Source organism: Phyllobates terribilis, unplaced genomic scaffold (assembly GCF_046119375.1).
Source record: "Phyllobates terribilis strain yellow unplaced genomic scaffold, ASM4611937v1 Scaffold_14__1_contigs__length_39327217, whole genome shotgun sequence".
Lineage (NCBI taxonomy): Eukaryota > Metazoa > Chordata > Amphibia > Anura > Dendrobatidae > Phyllobates > Phyllobates terribilis.
The window spans coordinates 16,520,529-16,543,993 of record NW_027362774.1 but is presented as its reverse complement, the minus strand read 5'-3'; the positions used below and the strand labels follow the sequence as shown (position 1 = coordinate 16,543,993).

Sequence of the window (23,465 nt, the reverse complement as noted above, 5' to 3'; positions counted from 1 at the left end):
TGCAGGAAACGTCCGGCTTCTCCGCCATTGAAGAGTTCGAGCAAAGTCACCAGCGTCCCAGGGAAAGCCCCGGAACCGGCCCCCTCTGCCTCCGCCACCAAAACCGGCAAATCGAGCACGTTATCCCGCAGAGAGGAACTCCTCAAACAGCTCAAAGCCGTGGAAGACGCCATCGCTCGCAAGAGAGCCAAAATACCGGGCAAAGTATAGCAGCGGGGCCCTGGGCTCCCAGGAACGTCTACGGAGACACTTTTTTTTTGTTTTGTTTTTTTCTTCCTACATGTGCCGTCGTGGTTTGGAGCCACTGATTTGAATCTGGCCGCAAGGAGTCTACAGCGATCGAAGCGATGATACGCGGAGTAAAGGTCAACCAGCAGACGCAGCGTGGCCGACGTGCCTCCACTATTCTGGAGGAGTCTTTAAGGCTTTTTATTTTATTTTTTTATTTTCTGGGTTACTTTTATTTTTTGGTCATACGGACCGATCTCAAAACTGCTGCAAGTCTCCCCCGGAACCCAGGCGCTGTCTCTTTATCTGTCTGATTGCCCCTTAAGATGACGCGGTCTGAGGGTCTCCATCACCTGTTATCTCCCCCCTCCCCTGTTTATTTGATGAGAATTTTGACGTTTTTATTTGTAGGAGTTTGCCCGTTTTACCCGGTGAGGACCAGAGCGAGCGGTGCGCTGCAACAGCGAGTGCAGCGCTCTGTGGTTGGGATTGTCTGCCTGTTCATATTTTGGGGAGGGGGGGTGGGGCAGGAGATTTATCCCTGAAATAAAGTATTTTGATAAAACATTTCCCGCTGTGAAATATTCAATTTCCTTGTACGAAATAACGTCCGATGACTCCATTCCCTGCTCGGGAGTCTCGGCAGACTGGTCACAACCATTGGAAGACGTGGATCCATCAGGAGCCTGAGAAATAACGTCCGATGGCTCATGTCACTGCTCGGGAGTCTCAGCAGACTGGTGACGGCCATTGGAAGATGCGGATCAGTCAGGAACCTGAGAAATAACGTCCGATGGCTCCATTCACTGCTCGAGAGTCTCAGCAGATGGGTGACGGCCATTGGAAGACGCGGATCAGTCAGGAGCCTGAGAAATAACGTCCGATGGCTCCATTCACTGCTCGAGAGTCTCAGCAGACAGGTGACGGCCATTGGAAGATGCGGATCCGTCAGGAGCCTGAGAAATAACGTCCGATGGCTCCATTCACTGCTCGGGAGTCTCAGCAGACGGGTGACGGCCATTGGAAGATGCGGATCCGTCAGGAGCCTGAGAAATAACGTCCGATGGCTCCATTCACTGCTCGAGACTCTCAGCAGACGGGTGACGGCCATTGGAAGATGCAGATCTGTCAGGAGCCGGAGAAATAACGTCCGATGGCTCCATTCACTGCTCGAGAGTCTCAGCAGACGGGTGACGGCCATTGGAAGACGCAGATCTGTCAGGAGCCTGAGAAATAACGTCCGATGGCTCCATTCACTGCTCGGGAGTCTCAGCAGACAGGTGACGGCCATTGGAAGATTCGGATCCGTCAGGAGCCTGAGAAATAACGTCCGATGGCTCCATTCACTGCTCGGGAGTCTCAGCAGACAGGTGACGGCCATTGGAAGATGCGGATCCGTCAGGAGCCTGAGAAATAACGTCCGATGGCTCCATTCACTGCTCGAGAGTCTCAGCAGACGGGTGACGGCCATTGGAAGATGCAGATCTGTCAGGAAGCCTTGAGAAATAACGTCCGATGGCTCCATTCACTGCTCGAGAGTCTCACCAGACAGGTGACGGCCATTGGAAGATGCGGATCAGTCAGGAGCCTGGGAAATAACGTCCGATGACTCCGTTCACTGCTCGGGAGTCTCACCAGACAGGTGACGACCATTGGAAGATGCAGATCCGTCAGGAGCCTGAGAAATAACGTCCGATGGCTCCATTCACTGCTCGGGAGTCTCACCAGACGGGTGACGGCCATTGGAAGATGCGGATCCGTCAGGAGCCTGAGAAATAACGTCCGATGGCTCCATTCACTGCTCGAGAGTCTCAGCAGACGGGTGACGGCCATTGGAAGATGCAGATCAGTCAGGAGCCTGAGAAATAACGTCCGATGGCTCCATTCACTGCTCGAGAGTCTCGGCAGACTGGTCACAACCATTAGAAGACGCGGATCCGTAAGGAACCTGAGAAATAACGTCCGATGACTCCTTTCACCGCTCGAGAGTCTCGGTAGACGGGTCACAACCATTGGAAGATGCGGATCAGTCAGGAGCCTGAGAAATAACGTCCGATGGCTCCATTCACTGCTCGGGAGTCTCAGCAGACAGGTGACGGCCATTGGAAGATGCGGATCAGTCAGGAGCCTGAGAAATAACGTCCGATGACTCCGTTCACTGCTCGGGAGTCTCGGCAGACTGGTCACAACCATTAGAAGACGCGGATCCGTAAGGAACCTGAGAAATAACGTCCGATGACTCCGTTCACCGCTCGAGAGTCTCGGCAGACGGGTCACAACCATTGGAAGACGCAGATCAGTCAGGAGCCTGAGAAATAATGTCCGATGACTCCGTTCACCACTCGAGACTCTCAGCAGACTGGTGACGGCCATTGGAAGACGCGGATCCGTCAGGAGCCTGAGAAATAACGTCCGATGGCTCCATTCACTGCTCGAGAGTCTCAGACAGGTCACAACCATTGGAAGACGCGGATCCGTCAGGAGCCTGAGAAATAACGTCCGATGGCTCCATTCACTGCTCCGGAGTCTCAGCAGACTGGTGACGACCATTAGAAGACGCGGATCCGTAAGGAACCTGAGAAATAACGTCCGATGACTCCGTTCACCGCTCGGGAGCCTTGTAAGACACGAATCCGTCAGGAGCCCGGGAAATAACAAAATGAGGGAAACATTCAGAAGTCAGTAATTGTCCGTTTCATCCGATCTTACATGAATGAAGAATTGTGATATTTCCTGTCCAATCTGAGACTTGTTCCTCATGTAATCGCCCTCTGCTCCTGGGAGGAAGCAGCTGAGGACATGTCTCCCCAAAATATTGGGGTACAAAGGGGTCAGCGGCATTGATTAACCCCATAGGGTTCATGAAAGATAAACATTTTCCAGGGTTTTCTTGCAGCAGCCAACGCTATGGATGTAATTTCTGAAATAGTGCCACGGCTGGCCACAGGGTATTTTTTTGGTATCACCGCTTTAGTTCCATCTTTTTGTAGGGGAATGTTCGCACGATCAGTATTTGCTTGCAGAAGTTTCTGCAAGGTTCTGCACCTCTTTGCATCAAAAACGCGGAAATTCCTTGTGTTTATGCGTGGTTTTTTTTTTTTTTTTTTTTGTGCAGATTTGCCATGCGTTTTTTTTTCCAATGCTTTGTATAGGAAAAACCAAGGCAAATCCGCACAAAGAATGCACATGAAATCCTGTCAGGAAAATTCCTGATCATGTGCAAAAAATCTTCCAAATTCTCATGAGTCTGTTGTGTTTGGGGTCAGGAGACCCACAGCCGGTCCATACTCCATGACACACGGAAGTGTGAAACAGCAAACCCCCCTCTCGGACGTCTGTAACCAGCACCCACCTTATCCCCAATCTATGGGACCCATCACAAAATCCTCAATACCTTTAGCCATCCAAATTTAAAGGGACATTACCTCCAAAATAGAAAAATTTAACTTGGGAATAAACAATCATTAAGGACTAGTGATGAGCGAGCATGCTCGGGTGCTCGCCGAGCATCTTCAGCGTGCTCGGGTGTTATGTTTCAGTCACTCCGTGCGCATGATTTGCAACTGTTTTACAGCTTTAATACATGTGAGGAATGCCTGTTTCTTATGCATTCCTCACATGTATAAAAGCTGTCAGTCGCAAATCATGTACACGGAGTGCCAAACATAACACCCGAGCACGCTGAAGATACTCGGCGAGCATGCTCATCGAAAGGGTTAACAGAACATACTCGCTCATCACTACTAAGGACGCACTCAATCAGCCATATCACATCCCGAATAGTAAGTATAGTGGTGTGTAAAAAAGGTTTGCCCCCTTCCTGATTTCTTATTCTTTTGCATGTTCGTCACTTCAATGTTTCAGATCACAAAACAAATTTAGATATTAGACAAAGATAACACAAGTAATCACAAAGTGCAGTTTTTTAAATGAAAGTCTTTATTATAAAGGAAAATAGAAATCCAAACCTACAGGCCCCTGTGTGAAAAAAGTGATTGCCCTCCCTTTAAAACATAAATTGACTGTGGCTTATCACATCTTTGGGAATCTGAGTACAATTTCCCTCGCCACACACAGGCCTGATTACTGATCAAGAAATCGCTTAAATAGGACCTGCCTGACAAAGTAAAGTAGACCAGAAGATCCTCAAAAGCTAGACATCATGCTGCGATCCAAAGAAATTCAAGAACAACCGAGAAACAAAGTAACAGATCTATCAGTGTGGAAAAGGTTATAAAGCCATTTCTAAAGCTTTGGGACTCCAGCTAACCACAGCAAGGAACAGTGGTGAACCTTCCCAGGAGGGGCCGGCCGACTAAAATTACCCCAAGAGCGCAGCGACGACCAACCAAGAGGTCACAAAAGACCCCACAACAACATATCCAAAGAACTGCAGGCCTCACTTGATTCAGTTAGGGTCAGTGTTCATGACTCCACCATAAGAAAGAGACGGGGCAAAAATGGCAGCATGGCAGAGAGACGAAAACCACTGCTGAGCAAAAAGAACATAAAGGCTCGTTTCAGTTTTACCAGAAAACATCTTGATGATCGCCAAGACTTTTGGGAGAATACACTGTGGACTGATGAGATAAAAATTTTTTACTTTTTTGGAAGGAGTATGTCCCACATCTGGCGTGGAAGTAACATAGCATTTCAGAAAAGGAACATCATACCAACAGTAAAATATGGTGGTGGTAGTGTGATGATCTGGGGCTGTGTTCTGCTTCAGGACCTGGAAGACTTTCGGTGGTAAATGGAACCATGAATTCTGCTGTCTACCAAAAAAATCCTGAAGGAGAATGTCCGGCCATCTGTCCGTGACCTCAAGCTGAAGCGCACTTGGGTTATGCTGCAGAACAATGATCCAAAACACACCATTAAGTCCACCTCTGAAAGGCTTAAGAAAACCAAAATGAAGACTTTGGAGTGACCTAGTCAAAGTCCTGACCTTAATCCGATTGAGATGCTGTGACATGACCTTAAGAAGGCGGTTTATACTCGGAAACGCTCCAATGTGGCTGAATTACAGCAATTCTGCAAAGATGAGCGGCCAAAATTTCTCCAGAGCGTTGTGAAGACGTCCTGCACATATTCCCCCAATTTTTCCATCGAGCAGGTGGCCCACTGAAAAGTTTAGCAGAGGCCCAGAACTTTTTGGCTTCACCCCTTCCCCTCCACCACTTCTGTGAAAAACTGCATCCCAGCCCGAAGAACCCATTTGTATACATTAGCAGGTCCTAAAATTTACAAGACCCAATACCGTCTCCCCAGCATGCGCTTTTTTTAATTTTTTTTATTTGTGACTCTTTTGGGGACAATCTTTTAAATTTTGCCCCGTGATGTCGGGGGCTGTAAACAGATTGTGGTGCAAAGTTATCAGTGCTGGTGATAATCACTTAAAGGAACCTTCCATGCAAAACTGGTACTGCGACGGTCCAAGAAGCGTAGAGGAAGCCGGAGATATCTGCACAGTTCTACATAAGTTCCGGAACCATTAGAACTGCTTGTACAATCGCTGCTCGCTCAGCTCTGCTACATCTGCAGCTGCCGAAGAGCGCCACCTAGAGGCCACAGTCATGGCTGCCTGTTCCTGGAGGGAATCTACATTTTAATATTTATTGACGTCTGTGTCAGTACAGCCGGACTGACCTGGAATATTGATTTAAAAAAAAAAAAAAAAAAATCTAAAAATAGTTTTCTATTTCTAGACGCGCCGCCGGCTGAGCCGTCCCTCATTATACACATTACACTGCCCTCAGGAAGTGTTATCATATGGACGCGGAGGCCTGGAAATGCCAGGCTAGGTCACAGCTATTCCATTGTGTTACCTGATGACAAATACTAATCGCTGACCCTAATTATTGCGGCACATGGCACCCGGACTGGCAGGATGAAGACGGCGTCGGAATGATGGACGGGGAGTGTTGACAGAGGGACACAATACAACACTTGGAATAGTAAAAAAAAAAAAAAATACATTGGACAATCATATGTATGAAAACCTATTCTACACAGGCTATGATGACATGCTGGGAGTTGTAGTTACAAAAAAAAAAAAAAAAAAAGTTTCTTTTTAAAAGTCACAATTTAAAGCCACATTCAGACAAATTCCCATAACAGAGCCGTGTTAATATAGGTGGTAACTTGGGCTTAAAAAAAAAAAGGTCATGACCAGAGCAGGAAGTGTTGCCATGGGGCCACTGACGTAACAGACCAGAAGATCCTTTGCCCTGTGGTTTGGCCATAGTCTTGTCACATGGCCTCATTTGCGGTCTACCAGAAAAACCGGTCTTCTGTCCAAAGCCGCCGATCCCGGGGGAGAGGGGGGGATCCAAAACAACTTAAAAAAAAAAAGTTATCGGTGAAAGCCTAAATGAGGGGAAAGGGTTTTCATAGAATTTGTGCCCCTTTATGGAGCTTTGCTCCTTGAACTTCGGTCACTTGGATTGGGCAGGACATGGCGCCTCCACCGCACGGCGCCTCCACCGCACGGCCTCTCTGTATACAAACAAGTCAAAAGAAAAAAATTACAACAATGGCGATTTTACAAAAAGTTGCCAAATCCCCTGTCCATCTTCATCCCATAAAAGTGGTGAATAAGAAAAAAACATCTACAACTAAGTTATATCCTCTCCAAAAAAAAATCTTAAAGTCAACTTGCTAGAGAAGCGTCCCAAAACCGAGCCGCACCGAGGTCACCAATCCAAAAAGGTTAGAAATCGAGACGTTAAAGCTAAAGTTGAACGAGGTCACCCAACTTTCCTGGGAATAGAAATGGTTAATTAAGTTTTTAAAAACCGGGCAGAAAAGGAAAACTTTAGATTTTATATTTCCTGATGATTGGTTTTTTTTTTGTAACTTTTTCAAAACTTTTTTTTTTCTTTTATGTGCAGTTTTTGGTTTGTTTTGTCCAGTTTTATTTGCTTCTTTGTTTTAAAACTTTTTCAAAACTTTTTTTTTCTTTTCCTTTATATGTGTAGTTTTTGGTTTGTGTTAGTCCAGTTTTATTTGCTTCTTTGTCTTAAAACTTTTTCAAAACTTTTTTTTTTCTTTTCCTTTTATGTGTAGTTTTTTGGTTTGTTTTTTTCCAGTTTTATTTGCTTCTTTGTTTTCGCTTTTGTAGATTTTCTGTTCTGTGTTTTATACATTTTTTTTGTTTTTTATTTTCTTTTTGTATTTGTTTTATGGCATCATTTTACAAACCAAAATGTCCCAATTCTTTGTCATGATTGGAAATTCTCCTAGCGCTCAAGAGTTCCCAGGGTCATTACACCCGGTGGGGGGGGACGGAGGGACAGTGCAGCCTGCAGGGAGCTTTGCAAACTACAGTATTGTATTGAGGAAAGCGGAAAAAAAACAACCTTCAGCTAAATTATAAATAGACGAGGTTGGTGCAGCGAATGGAATGCAGCGAGTTCTCTTATCCAAAGCTTTACCTGCAGGTGACAAGGAAGTCGCATGAGCGTAAAATCAAACTTCCCTTTTACGTAAGGTGGAGGTGGAGACTTCTCCTCACCTGGATTTTCCGAGGGAGGATTCAGGTTTGTATATAAAAATGTCAGCGCGAGTGGACAACAGCAGAACTCAACTGAGCATCCAAAAGCAATCCAGCCCATCATCGCACCTTGCGGCACCAGCAAACTCCAGGAGAAGACAGCAGCCACCATGCACAGTCTGGTAAGCGACCATTGTCCTTCTGTATCAGCTCCGGCGGAGCAATGCGACCCCACCGGACACCCCTATGGGTCTATGCACATAGATGGAGCCTGGGCAGAAATGATGGTCACATTATATAGAATCTAGAGGCCACATTTGGAATTACACCATTTATTTAGCAAAACGTCTCTTGTTCATGTGCTATATTCTGAGTGATGCACATTTTAGGATCAGAATATTTTCCCCTATATGTTTTCTCGTTCAGATCCTTTATTTTTAAGCATTTGATGTTTGGAGGAAGTAAAGGATTTCTTCTCTTTCTCTCCAGTGGGTCGTCTTATTGGTAGCAGTTTGCTCCATCACCGTCTGCTATTCGAAGCCCAAGAAGCACCAACATAACCACCATCATAACCACCATAACCAGCTGGAGAGCAGCTACTGCTTCAGCGACGAAGACCTGGAAGGTTCAACATCTGAGGTCCTCAATCACTTTGTCAGCGGCAAGATGCGCTGGGACAGATACACCGCCGTCAACATGGTGTCTCATCTGGAGAACTCCGAGAGGAGAAAGAGACGCAGGAGAGCCTCAGAAGGCACCTGCCCAGACTTGAAAACTTTGGAAAAAGGGCTAACCCCGAACCAGCGCTCCATCTCACCATGGACCTACCGGTATGTACCAGAAATCTGGTGTAAACCACGACATTTATAGTGGAGGCTTTAGCTGGTGACAGCCTGGCATTGGGTAGCAGTAAATAGGATTTAGGTCTGTCAAGATAAAAGTAGTTTATGAAACTTTGACATGCTGATGAGAGTTGTAGTCTGCTGCAGTTAGCATAAGGCTCTTCTAACCGCTCTGTTTCACGTCCACAGGATCGACACCGATGAGAGTCGTTATCCTCAGAAGTTGGCGTTTGCTCACTGTCTCTGCAAATACTGCGTCAGCTCCGAATCCGGGATCGAAACGTCGGCCTTGAATTCGGTGTTGGTGAAGCAGACGATGCTGGTTCTGCGTAAGAAGAGCTGTCCGCACGACTCGGCCCTGTCCACCTTCACGCTGGAATACATCAGCGTCCCGGTGGCCTGCACCTGCTCCGTGCCGCGTTACTAGGACTAATCTGCTCCTATGGAGATCTGATCCTACAACTTATCCAGACACCCCGTCGTGACTATGTCACACAAAGTTTGTTTGTTTTAGAACACGAATACGTCTGATCGTCACTGTATAAAATATTCTGGGGAAATCGCTGACACAGCAATTCCCGAAAGTTGAGTTTGGGTGTTTTAATTACCCGCTATGTAAGATTTCCAATAGGGAATTGCTAGTTAAGCAATTCCCTACTATAAATGTAAAGTGAACCCAGGGATGATTCGCAGGTCGAATCTTTGATTCAATTTGTAAATGTTTTATCCGAATAAGCTGTTGTGGAACTACAACTCCCAGCATTTGCTGAAACCCCTGAGGCTCCATTTTCGGAAACTTTACCGCTATAATATAGCTCGTTGCCATAATATGAATAAGATTAATCTCTTCTTGCTCGTCTCTGGATCAGGGTCCGGGGGGAGGGGAGACGTGATTTATTTTTTTAAAAAATACAGCAGATGAATATTTATTTAATTATTTAATAATATTTAATGTATGAAGTTGTGATGAAGTTTATATTTATTGTTTGTCGTGTTGTGATGTAAAAATGGCGCCGTGCTGACTGCTCAGAACGCCTCCGACTTTCTACAACGTCTTCTCCCACCGCGGAGTTTTTTGCATTTGAAGTTTCTATGTCTCCACTAAAAAAAAAAAATAAAATATAAGAATTTTCACAAAAAAAAAAAAGATTATTCGGTGTCTACTTATAGAACAAGAGAAATGGTACTGTGCAGTGTATATATACAGGAGGAGTGGTGCTGTGCAGTGTATATATACAGGACAGGAGGAGTGGTACTGTGCAGTGTATATATACAGGACAGGAGGAGTGGTGCTGTGCAGTGTATATATACAGGACAGGAGGAGTGGTACTGTGCAGTGTATATATACAGGACAGGAGGAGTGGTACCGTGCAGTGTATATACACAGGACAGGAGGAGTGGTACTGTGCAGTGTATATATACAGGACAGGAGGAGTGGTACTGTGCAGTGTATATATACAGGACAGGAGGAGTGGTACTGTGCAGTGTATATATACAGGACAGGAGGAGTGGTAGTGTGCAGTGTATATATACAGGAGGAGTGGTACTGTGCAGTGTATATATACAGGACAGGAGGAGTGGTACTGTGCAGTGTATATATACAGGAGGAGTGGTACTGTGCAGTGTATATATACAGGAGGAGTGGTACTGTGCAGTGTATATATACAGGACAGGAGGAGTGGTGCTGTGCAGTGTATATATACAGGACAGGAGGAGTGGTGCTGTGCAGTGTATATATACAGGACAGGAGGAGTGGTACTGTGCAGTGTATATATACAGGACAGGAGAAGTGGTACTGTGCAGTGTATATATACATGACAGGAGGAGTGGTGCTGTGCAGTGTATATATACAGGACAGGAGGAGCGGTACTGTGCAGTGTATATGTACAGGACAGGAGGAGTGGTACTGTGCAGTGTATATATACAGGACAGGAGGAGTGGTGCTGTGCAGTGTATATATACAGGACAGGAGGAGCGGTACTGTGCAGTGTATATGTACAGGACAGGAGGAGTGGTACTGTGCAGTGTATATATACAGGACAGGAGGAGTGGTGCTGTGCAGTGTATATATACAGGACAGGAGGAGTGGTGCTGTGCAGTGTATATATACAGGACAGGAGGAGTGGTACTGTGCAGTGTATATATACAGGACAGGAGGAGTGGTACTGTGCAGTGTATATGTACAGGACAGGAGGAGTGGTACTGTGCAGTGTATATATACAGGACAGGAGGAGTGGTGCTGTGCAGTGTATATATACAGGACAGGAGGAGTGGTACTGTGCAGTGTATATGTACAGGACAGGAGGAGTGGTACTGTGCAGTGTATATATACAGGACAGGAGGAGTGGTGCTGTGCAGTGTATATATACAGGACAGGAGGAGTGGTGCTGTGCAGTGTATATATACAGGACAGGAGGAGTGGTACTGTGCAGTGTATATATACAGGACAGGAGGAGTGGTGCTGTGCAGTGTATATATACAGGACAGGAGAAGTGGTACTGTGCAGTGTATATATACATGACAGGAGGAGTGGTGCTGTGCAGTGTATATATACAGGACAGGAGGAGCGGTACTGTGCAGTGTATATGTACAGGACAGGAGGAGTGGTACTGTGCAGTGTATATATACAGGACAGGAGGAGTGGTGCTGTGCAGTGTATATATACAGGACAGGAGGAGTGGTGCTGTGCAGTGTATATGTACAGGACAGGAGGAGTGGTACTGTGCAGTGTATATATACAGGACAGGAGGAGTGGTACTGTGCAGTGTATATATACAGGACATGAGAAGTGGTACTGTGCATTGTATATATACAGGACAGGAGAAGTGGTACTGTGCAGTGTATATATACAGGACAGGAGGAGTGGTACTGTGCAGTGTATATATACAGGACATGAGAAGTGGTACTGTGCATTGTATATATACAGGACAGGAGGAGTGGTGCTGTGCAGTGTATATATACAGGACAGGAGGAGTGGTACTGTGCAGTGTATATATACAGGACAGGAGGAGTGGTACTGTGCAGTGTATATATACAGGACAGGAGGAGTGGTACTGTGCAGTGTATATATACAGGAGGAGCTGTACTGTGCAGTGTATATATACAGGACAGGAGGAGTGGTACTGTGCAGTGTATATATACAGGACAGGAGGAGTGGTACTGTGCAGTGTATATATACAGGAGGAGTGGTACTGTGCAGTGTATATATACAGGACAGGAGGAGTGGTACTGTGCAGTGTATATATACAGGAGGAGCTGTACTGTGCAGTGTATATATACAGGAGGAGTGGTGCTGTGCAGTGTATATATACAGGAGGAGTGGTACTGTGCAGTGTATATATACAGGAGGAGTGGTACTGTGCAGTGTATATATACAGGAGGAGTGGTGCTGTGCAGTGTATATATACAGGAGGAGTGGTACTGTGCAGTGTATATATACAGGACAGGAGGAGTGGTACTGTGCAGTGTATATATACAGGAGGAGCTGTACTGTGCAGTGTATATATACAGGAGGAGTGGTACTGTGCAGTGTATATATACAGGACAGGAGGAGTGGTACTGTGCAGTGTATATATACAGGAGGAGTGGTACTGTGCAGTGTATATATACAGGACAGGAGGAGTGGTACTGTGCACTGTATATATACAGGACAGGAGGAGTGGTAATGTGCGGTGTATATATACAGGATAGGAGGAGTGGTACTGTGCAGTGTATATATACAGGACAGGAGGAGTGGTACTGTGCAGTGTATATATACAGGACAGGAGGAGGGGTACTGTGCAGTGTATATATACAGGACAGGAGGAGTGGTACTGTGCAGTGTATATATACAGGAGGAGTGGTACTGTGCAGTGTATATATACAGGAGGAGTGGTACTGTGCAGTGTATATATACAGGACAGGAGAAGTGGTACTGTGCAGTGTATATATACATGACAGGAGGAGTGGTGCTGTGCAGTGTATATATACAGGACAGGAGGAGTGGTACTGTGCAGTGTATATATACAGGACAGGAGGAGTGGTACTGTGCAGTGTATATATACAGGACAGGAGGAGTGGTACTGTGCAGTGTATATATACAGGACAGGAGGAGTGGTACTGTGCAGTGTATATATACAGGACAGGAGGAGTGGTACTGTGCAGTGTATATATACAGGACAGGAGGAGTGGTACTGTGCAGTGTATATATACAGGACAGGAGGAGGGGTACTGTGCAGTGTATATATACAGGACAGGAGGAGTGGTACTGTGCAGTGTATATATACAGGAGGAGTGGTACTGTGCAGTGTATATATACAGGAGGAGTGGTACTGTGCAGTGTATATATACAGGACAGGAGAAGTGGTACTGTGCAGTGTATATATACATGACAGGAGGAGTGGTGCTGTGCAGTGTATATATACAGGACAGGAGGAGTGGTACTGTGCAGTGTATATATACAGGACAGGAGGAGTGGTACTGTGCAGTGTATATATACAGGACAGGAGGAGTGGTACTGTGCAGTGTATATATACAGGAGGAGCTGTACTGTGCAGTGTATATATACAGGACAGGAGGAGTGGTACTGTGCAGTGTATATATACAGGACAGGAGGAGTGGTACTGTGCAGTGTATATATACAGGAGGAGTGGTACTGTGCAGTGTATATATACAGGACAGGAGGAGTGGTACTGTGCAGTGTATATATACAGGAGGAGCTGTACTGTGCAGTGTATATATACAGGAGGAGTGGTGCTGTGCAGTGTATATATACAGGAGGAGTGGTACTGTGCAGTGTATATATACAGGAGGAGTGGTACTGTGCAGTGTATATATACAGGAGGAGTGGTGCTGTGCAGTGTATATATACAGGAGGAGTGGTACTGTGCAGTGTATATATACAGGACAGGAGGAGTGGTACTGTGCAGTGTATATATACAGGAGGAGCTGTACTGTGCAGTGTATATATACAGGAGGAGTGGTACTGTGCAGTGTATATATACAGGACAGGAGGAGTGGTACTGTGCAGTGTATATATACAGGAGGAGTGGTACTGTGCAGTGTATATATACAGGACAGGAGGAGTGGTACTGTGCAGTGTATATATACAGGACAGGAGGAGGGGTACTGTGCAGTGTATATATACAGGACAGGAGGAGTGGTACTGTGCAGTGTATATATACAGGAGGAGTGGTACCGTGCAGTGTATATATACAGGACAGGAGGAGTGGTACTGTGCAGTGCATATATACAGGACAGGAGGAGTGGTACTGTGCAGTGTATATATACAGGACAGGAGGAGTGGTACTGTGCAGTGTATATATACAGGACAGGAGGAGGGGTACTGTGCAGTGTATATATACAGGACAGGAGGAGTGGTACTGTGCAGTGTATATATACAGGACAGGAGGAGTGGTACCGTGCAGTGTATATATACAGGACAGGAGGAGTGGTACCGTGCAGTGCATATATACAGGACAGGAGGAGTGGTACTGTGCAGTGCATATATACAGGACAGGAGGAGTGGTACTGTGCGGTGCATATATACAGGACAGGAGGAGTGGTACTGTGCAGTGCATATATACAGGACAGGAGAAGTGGTACTGTGCAGTGTATATATACAGGACAGGAGGAGGGGTACTGTGCAGTGTATATATACAGGACAGGAGGAGTGGTACTGTGCAGTGTATATATACAGGACTGGAGAAGTGGTGCTGTGCAGTGTATATATACAGGACAGGAGGAGGGGTACTGTGCAGTGTATATATACAGGACAGGAGGAGGGGTACTGTGCAGTGTATATATACAGGACAGGAGGAGGGGTACTGTGCAGTGTATATATACAGGACAGGAGGAGGGGTACTGTGCGGTGCATATATACAGGACAGGAGGAGGGGTACTGTGCGGTGCATATATACAGGACAGGGGAAGTGGTACTGTGCAGTGTATATATACAGGACAGGAGGAGGGGTACTGTGCAGTGTATATATACAGGACAGGAGGAGTGGTACTGTGCAGTGTATATATACAGGACTGGAGAAGTGGTGCTGTGCAGTGTATATATACAGGACAGGAGGAGGGGTACTGTGCAGTGTATATATACAGGACAGGAGGAGGGGTACTGTGCAGTGTATATATACAGGACAGGAGGAGGGGTACTGTGCAGTGTATATATACAGGACAGGAGGAGTGGTACTGTGCAGTGTATATATACAGGACAGGAGGAGTGGTACTGTGCAGTGTATATATACAGGACAGGAGGAGTGGTGCTGTGCAGTGTATATATGCAGTACAGGAGGAGTGGTACTGTGCAGTGTATATATGCAGGACAGGAGGAGTGGTACTGTGCAGTGTATATATACAGGACAGGAGGAGTGGTACTGTGCAGTGTATATATACAGGACAGGAGGAGTGGTACTGTGCAGTGTATATATACAGGACAGGAGGAGGGGCACTGTGCAGTGTATATATACAGGACAGGAGGAGTGGCACTGTGCAGTGTATATATACAGGACAGGAGGAGTGGTACTGTGCAGTGTATATATACAGGACAGGAGGAGTGGTACTGTGCAGTGTATATATACAGGACAGGAGGAGTGGTACTGTGCAGTGTATATATACAGGACAGGAGGAGGGGCACTGTGCAGTGTATATATACAGGACAGGAGGAGTGGCACTGTGCAGTGTATATATACAGGACAGGAGGAGGGGTACTGTGCAGTGTATATATACAGGACAGGAGGAGGGGTACTGTGCAGTGTATATATACAGGACAGGAGGAGGGGTACTGTGCAGTGTATATATACAGGACAGGAGAAGTGGTACTGTGCAGTGTATATATACAGGACAGGAGGAGGGGCACTGTGCAGTGTATATATACAGGACAGGAGGAGTGGTACTGTGCAGTGTATATATGCAGGACAGGAGGAGTGGTACTGTGCAGTGTATATATACAGGACAGGAGGAGTGGTGCTGTGCAGTGTATATATACAGGACAGGAGGAGTGGTACTGTGCAGTATATATACAGGACAGGAGGAGTGGCACTGTGCAGTGTATATACACAGGACAGGAGGAGTGGTGCTGAGAGAAGCAGCTGTCTGTGGAGCTCAAGCACTTCCAGGAGGAGGGTTGTCGTCTGCCTCTCTTCTCCCCAGGGAGAGGCAGGCTTACTGGGAGGCCAGCATGGCTTCCCAGCCTCCTATCTCCCGGTCTATGCCGGCGGGGGAGAAGGAGCCTCAACAACCGGCCCAGGAGGGAGTGAGGAAATCGGGAAGGGTGAGGAAGAATACATCCACCTGCTCCAACCCCGAGACTGTTCACCGCCAGCCCAGAGAGGGAGACCGGGGCACCCCAGGCCCCAGGAACAAGAGCCCAGCAAGATCCTGGGGGGAGATGAGCTCCAGCGAGTCCACAAGTTCCTTCTCCTCCCGAGTGGTCGCCACGTTGCGAGAGTACGAGGACGCCGGCAAAGCACTAACCCAGCTGAAAGAGGAGCTGAGGGAGGCCCGGGTCCTGAACACCCGGGCGTCCAACAAGGAGAGACCCGCGACCTCCCAGAGGGTTAAAGCCCTCAGAGACGAGGTGGTCAGGTTAGTGCTCCTCCGGGAGGGGATTGAGAAAAGCGCAGGTCCCTTCCTGGAGAGGTTTAAGAACCAGCGGCGGTTCTCAGAAATGAAGGGGTTAAACACCTCAGGAGAACCGCCAGCCGGCGTCCTTAGTGAAGAGGAGGAGGAGGATGAAGAGGTGACTGGAGTCTCAGTTGCTGGAGCCAGTGAGGGGCAGAGCCGGAGCTCAAGTGGTCTCCCTGCAGGGCAGAGGACTCCCACAGCAGAGGCTGGAGTGTCGGGGGAGGAGGAGGAAGGAGGACTGCTGAGGGAGATCCGACTGCTGGAGTCTCCAGTGGACCTGACGCGGTTTTCCTTCGGTGAGGACAAACCAGTGGAGGAGACAGGGAAGAGGAAGAAGAAGAAGACCGGAGGAGCCGCACAGGAGGTGGTGAGTTATAAGTATGTACCAATGTCTGATGTTGCACCTGCCACCTTCTGTTTAAACCCCACCAAACCTAAAGGCACGGGCTCTGCAATGGGCTCGAGGCAGAGGCAAGGTGGGGAGAGGAGGCGGACGTCCGGCGATGCTGCCATCTGTGCGGGGAACAGTGCAGGGGGCGAGGCTGTGGAGGTACTCACAGCGCCGGACATAGGGAGTTCTGTGGAGTTTCCCACCCTGCCCCCTGCGGCTAAGCCGGTTATCACCGGGGCTGGGGGGGCAGGGAAGGATGTGAAAAACACATCAGCAAAGAACACTGGGCACACTGCTGCGACAGGGGGGCAGTGTGCCCCAGCGCCCAAAAAGGACACTAAGACCCCAAAGTCTGTGGGTGCAGGGCGGGCAGAGGTGCCGAGAAAACAGTCTGGCCAGAACAAGGACCAAAATGCTGCAGTAGGGGGGCGGGGCGCTCCAGCAGACGACCTGCAGAAAGCCAGCAGCAACCAAAGGGAAACGGGTGTGGTGCTGCAGGGAAAGGAGTCTCTGGGAGTGCTCCCCTCCCTCGGCCCAGCAGGTGTGAGTGCAGAGACACCAGACACAAGGGAGGAAGGAATGGAGGTGACTGTGGAAGGTGCAGAGAACAGCAGAGGTAATGGGGTGACAAGTAAAGAGAATAGAAATAGTGGTGTAGTGAATGATGGGAGTAATGGTGGAGCAGATGGTGAGAGTAATGGTGGAGCAGATGATGAGAGTAGTAGGAATGGTGGAATTAGTGGTACAGTGAATGATGATGCAGCAAATGGTGGGGGTAGTGGTGCAGTGAATGATGATGTAGCAAATGGTGGGGGTAGTGGTGGAATGAATGCTGGGAGTTGTGGGAATGGTGGGAGTTGTGGTGTAGCAAATGTTGGGGGTAGTGGTGTAATGAATGGTGGGAGTAATGGTCCTGCGAATGGTGTGAGTAGTAGTGGAGTGAACGATGGGAGTAATGGTCCTGCGAATGGTGTGAATAGTACTGGAGTGAATGGTGGGAGCAGCACTGGTGTTGGTGGGGGGGAAGTAGGTGCTGGTCCCGCTGCCCCCCCAGCATTGGCGGGGGCTTCAGCCCAAAGCTATTCAGAAGCTGTCAGTGCTGGGGGTAGTAGTGCGCCCTCGTCTGGTGGCCCTGGGGATGGTGACTTGCAACAGCAGCTCCTGGACGCCCTGAGGAGAGGGGAGAGCTCCATCACTGTAGAGGGGAGGGAGGTTGATCTGTCTTTCTGGATAGAGAGACATGGTCTTTCAGCCTTCCGAGATAGAGGGGCAGAGACTGTCTGGTCTCTGCCGACAACGGGGCAGAGGAGTAACCGTAGGAACGTGGTCCGTCTCCAGTGGGTAAGCAAGGATGCCTGTCCTGATAGGTCGAAGGTGGTTGAGCTCCTGCTGGGGATGGGCTTTGCGGCATATGACATCTTTGCCTTGATCCATCCCTATGGGACCTCCTACTTCGATGTCAGCTTCGTGAGACCGGAGGGCCTTGAGCTTTTCTGGTCTCGCCATGAGCTGGCTCGGAGTCGCCCCGAATGGCATGGTCTCTTTCCCCTGGCAATAACTCGCCAAGATTCAGTCAGGAAAGTGACCGTTCTGACTAGTAACGAGTCGCTTTCCTGTATGGACATTACCACCTGGGTGAGTAGATACGGAGAGGTCACCAATATTCCCGAAAAGAATCTGGATGACCATGGTATCTGGTCAGGGGCCTGGACCTTCATGGTGAGATTGAAGGTTTCGGGAAACACTGTTACCCATATCCCCTCCTCAACCTTTTTGGGGAGGGATAGGATCTTGATTTTCTACCGGGGGCAGCCTAAGGTCTGTCACAGGTGCGGTAGCCCCACACACTTCAGTGCGCAGTGTACCACCCAGAAATGCGCACTGTGTGGGGACCTCGGTCATCTTGCTGCTGCCTGTCGCAGGATTAGGTGTAACTTGTGTGGTGACCTCGGTCACCCGTTCAGTCGCTGTCCGCGTTCCTTCGCCAATGCGGTCCTGAAAGCGGCGAGTGTGGGACAGGCGCAAGCCGGGACTAATCTTGCCGGTGAAGGGACCAGTAGGGGCGGGGGAGGCAGGGATCCGGTGAGGAGCAAGCTGCCGCCATCCACCATCAGGCGGCAGGAGAAGCGCCGTGGGGACAGGGGGCAGGGAGTAATGTCCCTAAACTCTGACCCAGGTACTTCACTTGCAGCTGAGGATCCTAAAGACAGTGAATTGAGCGAGGAAGTCAAGAGACTTGAAAGGGAAGAGCGAGAGGACGCCACGTCTTCCCAGGAACCCTCTTCTGGTGACAGTCTAGATGAGGGAGAGGGGGAGTGGTCACAGAAAAAGAAAAAGGGTAACAGGAAAACGGCCAGAGGTAGGAGGGGGACCAGGTCTCGAGCTGCCTCTTTGGAGTGCGACCCCTCTGACTCTCTGGCCATGATCCAAGCGCCATTGGAGGGTTCAGCCGCCCCCCCTCTGGTGGATCTCTCCAACCGGTTCGGGGCTCTCCAGGACCTCCCTCTGGAGGGGGGAAGTGGGGACCCGGGGCCGGAGGTTGCGGACAAGGTCGTTGGGGCTCAGGAGATGGCTGGGTCTTCCTCTCGGGGGGCAAATACAAAGCCCTCTGGGGGGATGACTAACCCAGGACCACCAGACGAGGGCAAGAATCTATGTAAGGAGAGAATGGATGAATCTGTTTGTCTTAAGCGCACTAAAAACCCGTCATTATCAGAGGAAGAGGTTGGGACTGTCAGTGGTGGGAAGAAAAAGGCTATCTAATTCAATCAATCATGATGGCGGCACCCACCCCGTTGACGCTGGCAACTATTAATGTTTGCAGCATAAAGTCAGATGCGGCAAGGTACACGGCCTTTCATTTTCTCGGCCAACTTGACGCCGACATTTTGTTTTTGCAGGAGACCAGGTTGACCGATATATCAACCTTGCATAAAGCAAGGCGGGAGTGGAGGCATGGGCCCTCCTACTGGTCTCTTGCGGCCGAGCCGTATAGCGGGGTGGCGGTCCTTTTTAAGACCGCAGCGGTTGAATGCAGACGAGTGATCGAATTAGAAATGGGGAGATGCTTGATCCTAGATGTCTCCATGGGGGGACAAGAGCTTCGGCTCATTAACATCTATGGTTCCCAGTCCAAGTGGGACCGCAAATGTCTCTTCCTGAAGATCAAACCTTTTTTATTTTCGAGTCGGCAGGTGGTCTTCGGAGGGGATTTCAACAATGTCACGAGATCCTGTGATAGAGGAGGTTCCGGAGACCGGCTGGCTTATGACTGCGTCGCGTTAAACAGGATAGTGAGTGAGGCTCGCCTGGTGGATGTCCACATCCGGCACAACCCGGGCGACACGGGATTCACCTTTTTTAGAGGTAGTCAGTGCAGGTCTAGGCTAGATAGGTTTTATTTGAAGGAGGAGGCCGTCTCTTCGCCGTTGTCGGTTGTGGAGGTGGAGTTCTCCGATCACTGTTTGATTATGTTTTCTCTGAACGTTACAGAGACTCCTCGGATGGGAAGAGGCTATTGGAAGCTGAATTCATCACTCCTTGAGGAAGAAGCTGTAAGACGGTCTTTTGAGGAATTCTTTCAGAGCCAGGTACCATTGCTGGGCCTAAGTAACACTAAGTCGGAGTGGTGGGAGATGTTCAAACATCGGGTGGCGAGATTCTTCCGGCAGCTCTCGAACCTCAGAAGCCTGAACAGGGATCGCCTGTATCAGAGCCTGAGGAGGAAACTCGAGCATCTTGTCTCGACTGGAGGTAGCCGCGAGGAGATCTCCAGAGTGAAGTCCTTGCTGAAGAGGTGTCAGTACGATAGGCACGCATCTTTGGTTTTCTAGAGGGACTACGGGAAGTACTGCTCGCCCGACCCTTACAGAAACTGTAAGATGTCAGTGAATAGTAAGATAGTGACGGGGCTGGTGGACAGTACGGGGTCCCTGAGAAGGTCCAGATCAGGGATCTTGGAGGTTGTCAGTTCCTACTACTCGCACCTATTGGGAAGGAGGGAGCTTGATCGTGACGGGATGTCGGCTTTCCTGGCTGAATCTGTTCCTGAGCCAGGGGCTGACCTCTCGCTGGGCGATTTGGCAGAAGCAATCAAAGAAGAGGAAGTGAGACTGGCGATCGATGGGCTTAGGCCCAAAAAGTCGCCAGGTCCGGATGGCTTAACATCCGAGTTCTTTAGGACCTTTAGGGACTCTTTGGTCCCCCTCTTGACTCAGGTGTTTAACGAGTGTCTCTCCTCGGGCACTCTGCCGAGATCATTAAGGAGGTCAGCTTTGATCATTTTGTCAAAGGGTAAGGATCCGTCACGCATTGAGAACTGGCGTCCCATAGCACTTCTCAATGTGGACAGGAAGATTTTGGCTAAGATACTTTTCAACAGGCTGGTGAAGTTTGCACCCCGGCTCCTTTCGGAGGTTCAGCACTGTTGCGTTCCTGGCCGTAGCACTTTTAGTGCTGTTCTAGGTGTCCGAGAGGCCGTGGAGCAAGGCAGGGCGGGCCTCTGGAAGGGGTTCTTGCTGACCCTGGATCAGGCAAAAGCCTTTGATCGGGTTAACTACGAGTACCTCTGGTCCACTCTTTTGAGGTATGGTCTGCCTGGAGGGTTTGTGGACTGGCTTAAGACCTTGTATGCAGGGGCTGAGACTTTCCCTCTGGTGAATGGGTGGATTGGACGACCTTTTGGGGTAGGATCCGGTGTCCGTCAGGGCTGTCCTCTTAGCCCTTTGCTTTACGCGTTTGCGATCGATCCCTTCCTCAGAAGGATCGATTGTAGACCGTTGGCGGGGGTGCGGATGGGCGGGGCGGCGCCGGAGACTATCCTGAGGGTGGTGGCCTACGCGGACGATGTCACCGTCTTTGTTTCTTCGCAAGAGGAGGCAGCAGCGGTGATGTCAGAAGTGGAGCGCTACTCGGAGGCATCCGGGTCCAAGGTCAGCCAGGATAAGTGTGAGAGTCTCTGGCTGGGAGGCGGAGATCCCGGGTTTGATCTTCCGGACACCCTCCCCGAACCCCAAGAACATGCCAAAGTCCTGGGCATCGAATTTGGCCAGGGTGATTACCCCACGAAAAACTGGGAAGGCAGAATCAAAGGTGTCGCCCAAAGAGTGGACCGATGGAGGGGTTGGTCTTTGACCCTGAGGGAAAGGGTTGGCCTGTGCAAAGCTTTCCTGCTTCCCTTGCTAATCTACCTGGGCAGCGTCTGTGTCTTGCCAGAGCCTCTCTGGACACGGGTCTACAGTCTGTTCTTCCAGATGTTATGGGGGAACAGACTGAACCTAGTCAAGCGGGAGGTCACTTACCGCACGAGGAGACTAGGGGGTTTGAATATGGTGAACCCCGTGGTGTTCCTAGTGAACACTTTCTTGAAGGTGAACGTGGCAAACCTCTGGAAAGAGAGGGCTCCTCCGTGGGTATTCTCCTGCAAGGGATGGTTTCAGCCTTTCTTCCAGGAATGGGAGACAGGGGGAAGATTGAAGGATCTTCGCACACCACACGGGCATCTCCCGGCTTATGTTACCCCGGTTCTGAAAATGATCCGCCGGTGGGGTCTGGGAATGTGGGAGGTGAGGTCCCTCCCGAGGAAACTCCTCGATATGAGGGTCTTGCTTTCTCATTTTCAGAGTCCATTGGCCCTCAAAGACTGCCCAAGTCGGGATCTGGAGGTTGGGTTGAGTTTGTTAAATTCTACCAGGATCCCCGAGAAGTACTGGGACTTGACTTGGCGCTGCTTCCATGGTAAGCTGTATGTGAGGGACAATTTGAAGTACAGGAGCTCCGAGGACAGGAATTGCCCCCGTGAGGCTTGTGCTAACGTGCTGGAAAGCATGGAGCACTTCCTGCTTCATTGTCCCTTTAATACAGAGGTGTACAACAGGGTGGGGGCTTCCATTGGTTGGCCGCGGCTGGCTACTCTGTCCTACGCCGGGTGGGCCTATGGAGCGTTCGGAGACCTTGGGAGAAGGGACCGAGACACTTTATTCATAGTCAGCGCAGTGGTCAGGTATTTCACGTGGAACGCACGAGTTTTAGTCTCGACACAGAGTAAAATCCTCCATGTAGATGAAGTCTGTAGGAACATCCTAGGTGACCTGGTGAAGGTACGTTCTCTGGAGTATGAAAGACTGGGTGCCCGGAGGGCGGCCCGTCTCTGGAGGGGCTTTTCCTTCAGGGTGCCTTAGTCCGGTAGTACTCCTATATCCTGGTGGTGGGCTGATGTCTTTTCACCCTAGATTTTTGTTTTGTATTTCTGTCTCCTGGATAGAAGGTTTGCCGGCATCGAACTTGAGCCTTGGATGGTGAGTGTGTAGGTTGTGTTCTGTATATATTGTATATAATGTATAATAGGGGGTTTTAGTTAGGTTGGGTGGGGGATTTGGGGGGGTTTTCATCGGCGGTGATAAGAGGACTGATCTGGCCTGGTCCAGGCCCCGCCTGGGGAAAAACTCTGGGGCCTGATCCTAGCTCGGAGTAATCCTGAACTTTGTGGCCAGAGCTGGATCAGGGGTGGCGGGATAGTTAGTGTAGGTCTGTGTTTTATGTATATATATTAAAAATTACAAAAAAAATATAAAATATAAAAAAAAAATAAATAAAAAAAAAAAATTGTTCATGTCACTATTGTATATATTGTTATTTTTGGTTTTCTGTGGTGTGAATGAGGTGCGGTAAGGGGGTGACTGTAAGGTCAGGCAGTGGGACCAGTAGGTTAGTGTTAGTGTCCGGTTGTATATACGTTATATTAGGTTTAGTGTTTTATTGTATATAATCTTGTATATAGGACGGTGTTTTATGTGTATATAGGACAGTGTGAGCGTTGTGTGGGGTTGTATATAGTAGTATGAATGAAGCTGGGCCGGGGGTTTTATAGGTTTTATAATATTTATTTCCTGTATATATATAT

General features: G+C 48.8%; 2 protein-coding genes across 2 annotated transcripts in view; both read left to right on the top strand.

Annotated features, from left to right (window-relative positions):
- ZC3H18 (zinc finger CCCH-type containing 18) overlaps nt 1–715 on the top strand; it is an 80,607-nt gene extending 79,892 nt beyond the window's left edge. Inside the window, exon 19 of the mRNA XM_073659712.1 lies at nt 6–715. Coding sequence (XP_073515813.1) covers nt 6–210 — 205 coding nt within the window. The 3' untranslated portion in view covers nt 211–715. The remainder of the gene's footprint in view (nt 1–5) is intronic.
- A 6,787-nt stretch (nt 716–7,502) lies between these two features.
- On the top strand, nt 7,503–9,592 carry IL17C (interleukin 17C). The gene is made up of 3 exons (XM_073659936.1): nt 7,503–7,905; nt 8,213–8,553; nt 8,755–9,592. The coding sequence occupies exons 1-3, from the start codon at nt 7,894–7,896 to the stop codon at nt 8,990–8,992; spliced, it is 591 nt and encodes a 196-aa protein (XP_073516037.1). The 5' UTR covers nt 7,503–7,893; the 3' UTR covers nt 8,993–9,592.
- The last annotated feature ends 13,873 nt before the right edge of the window (nt 9,593–23,465 follow it).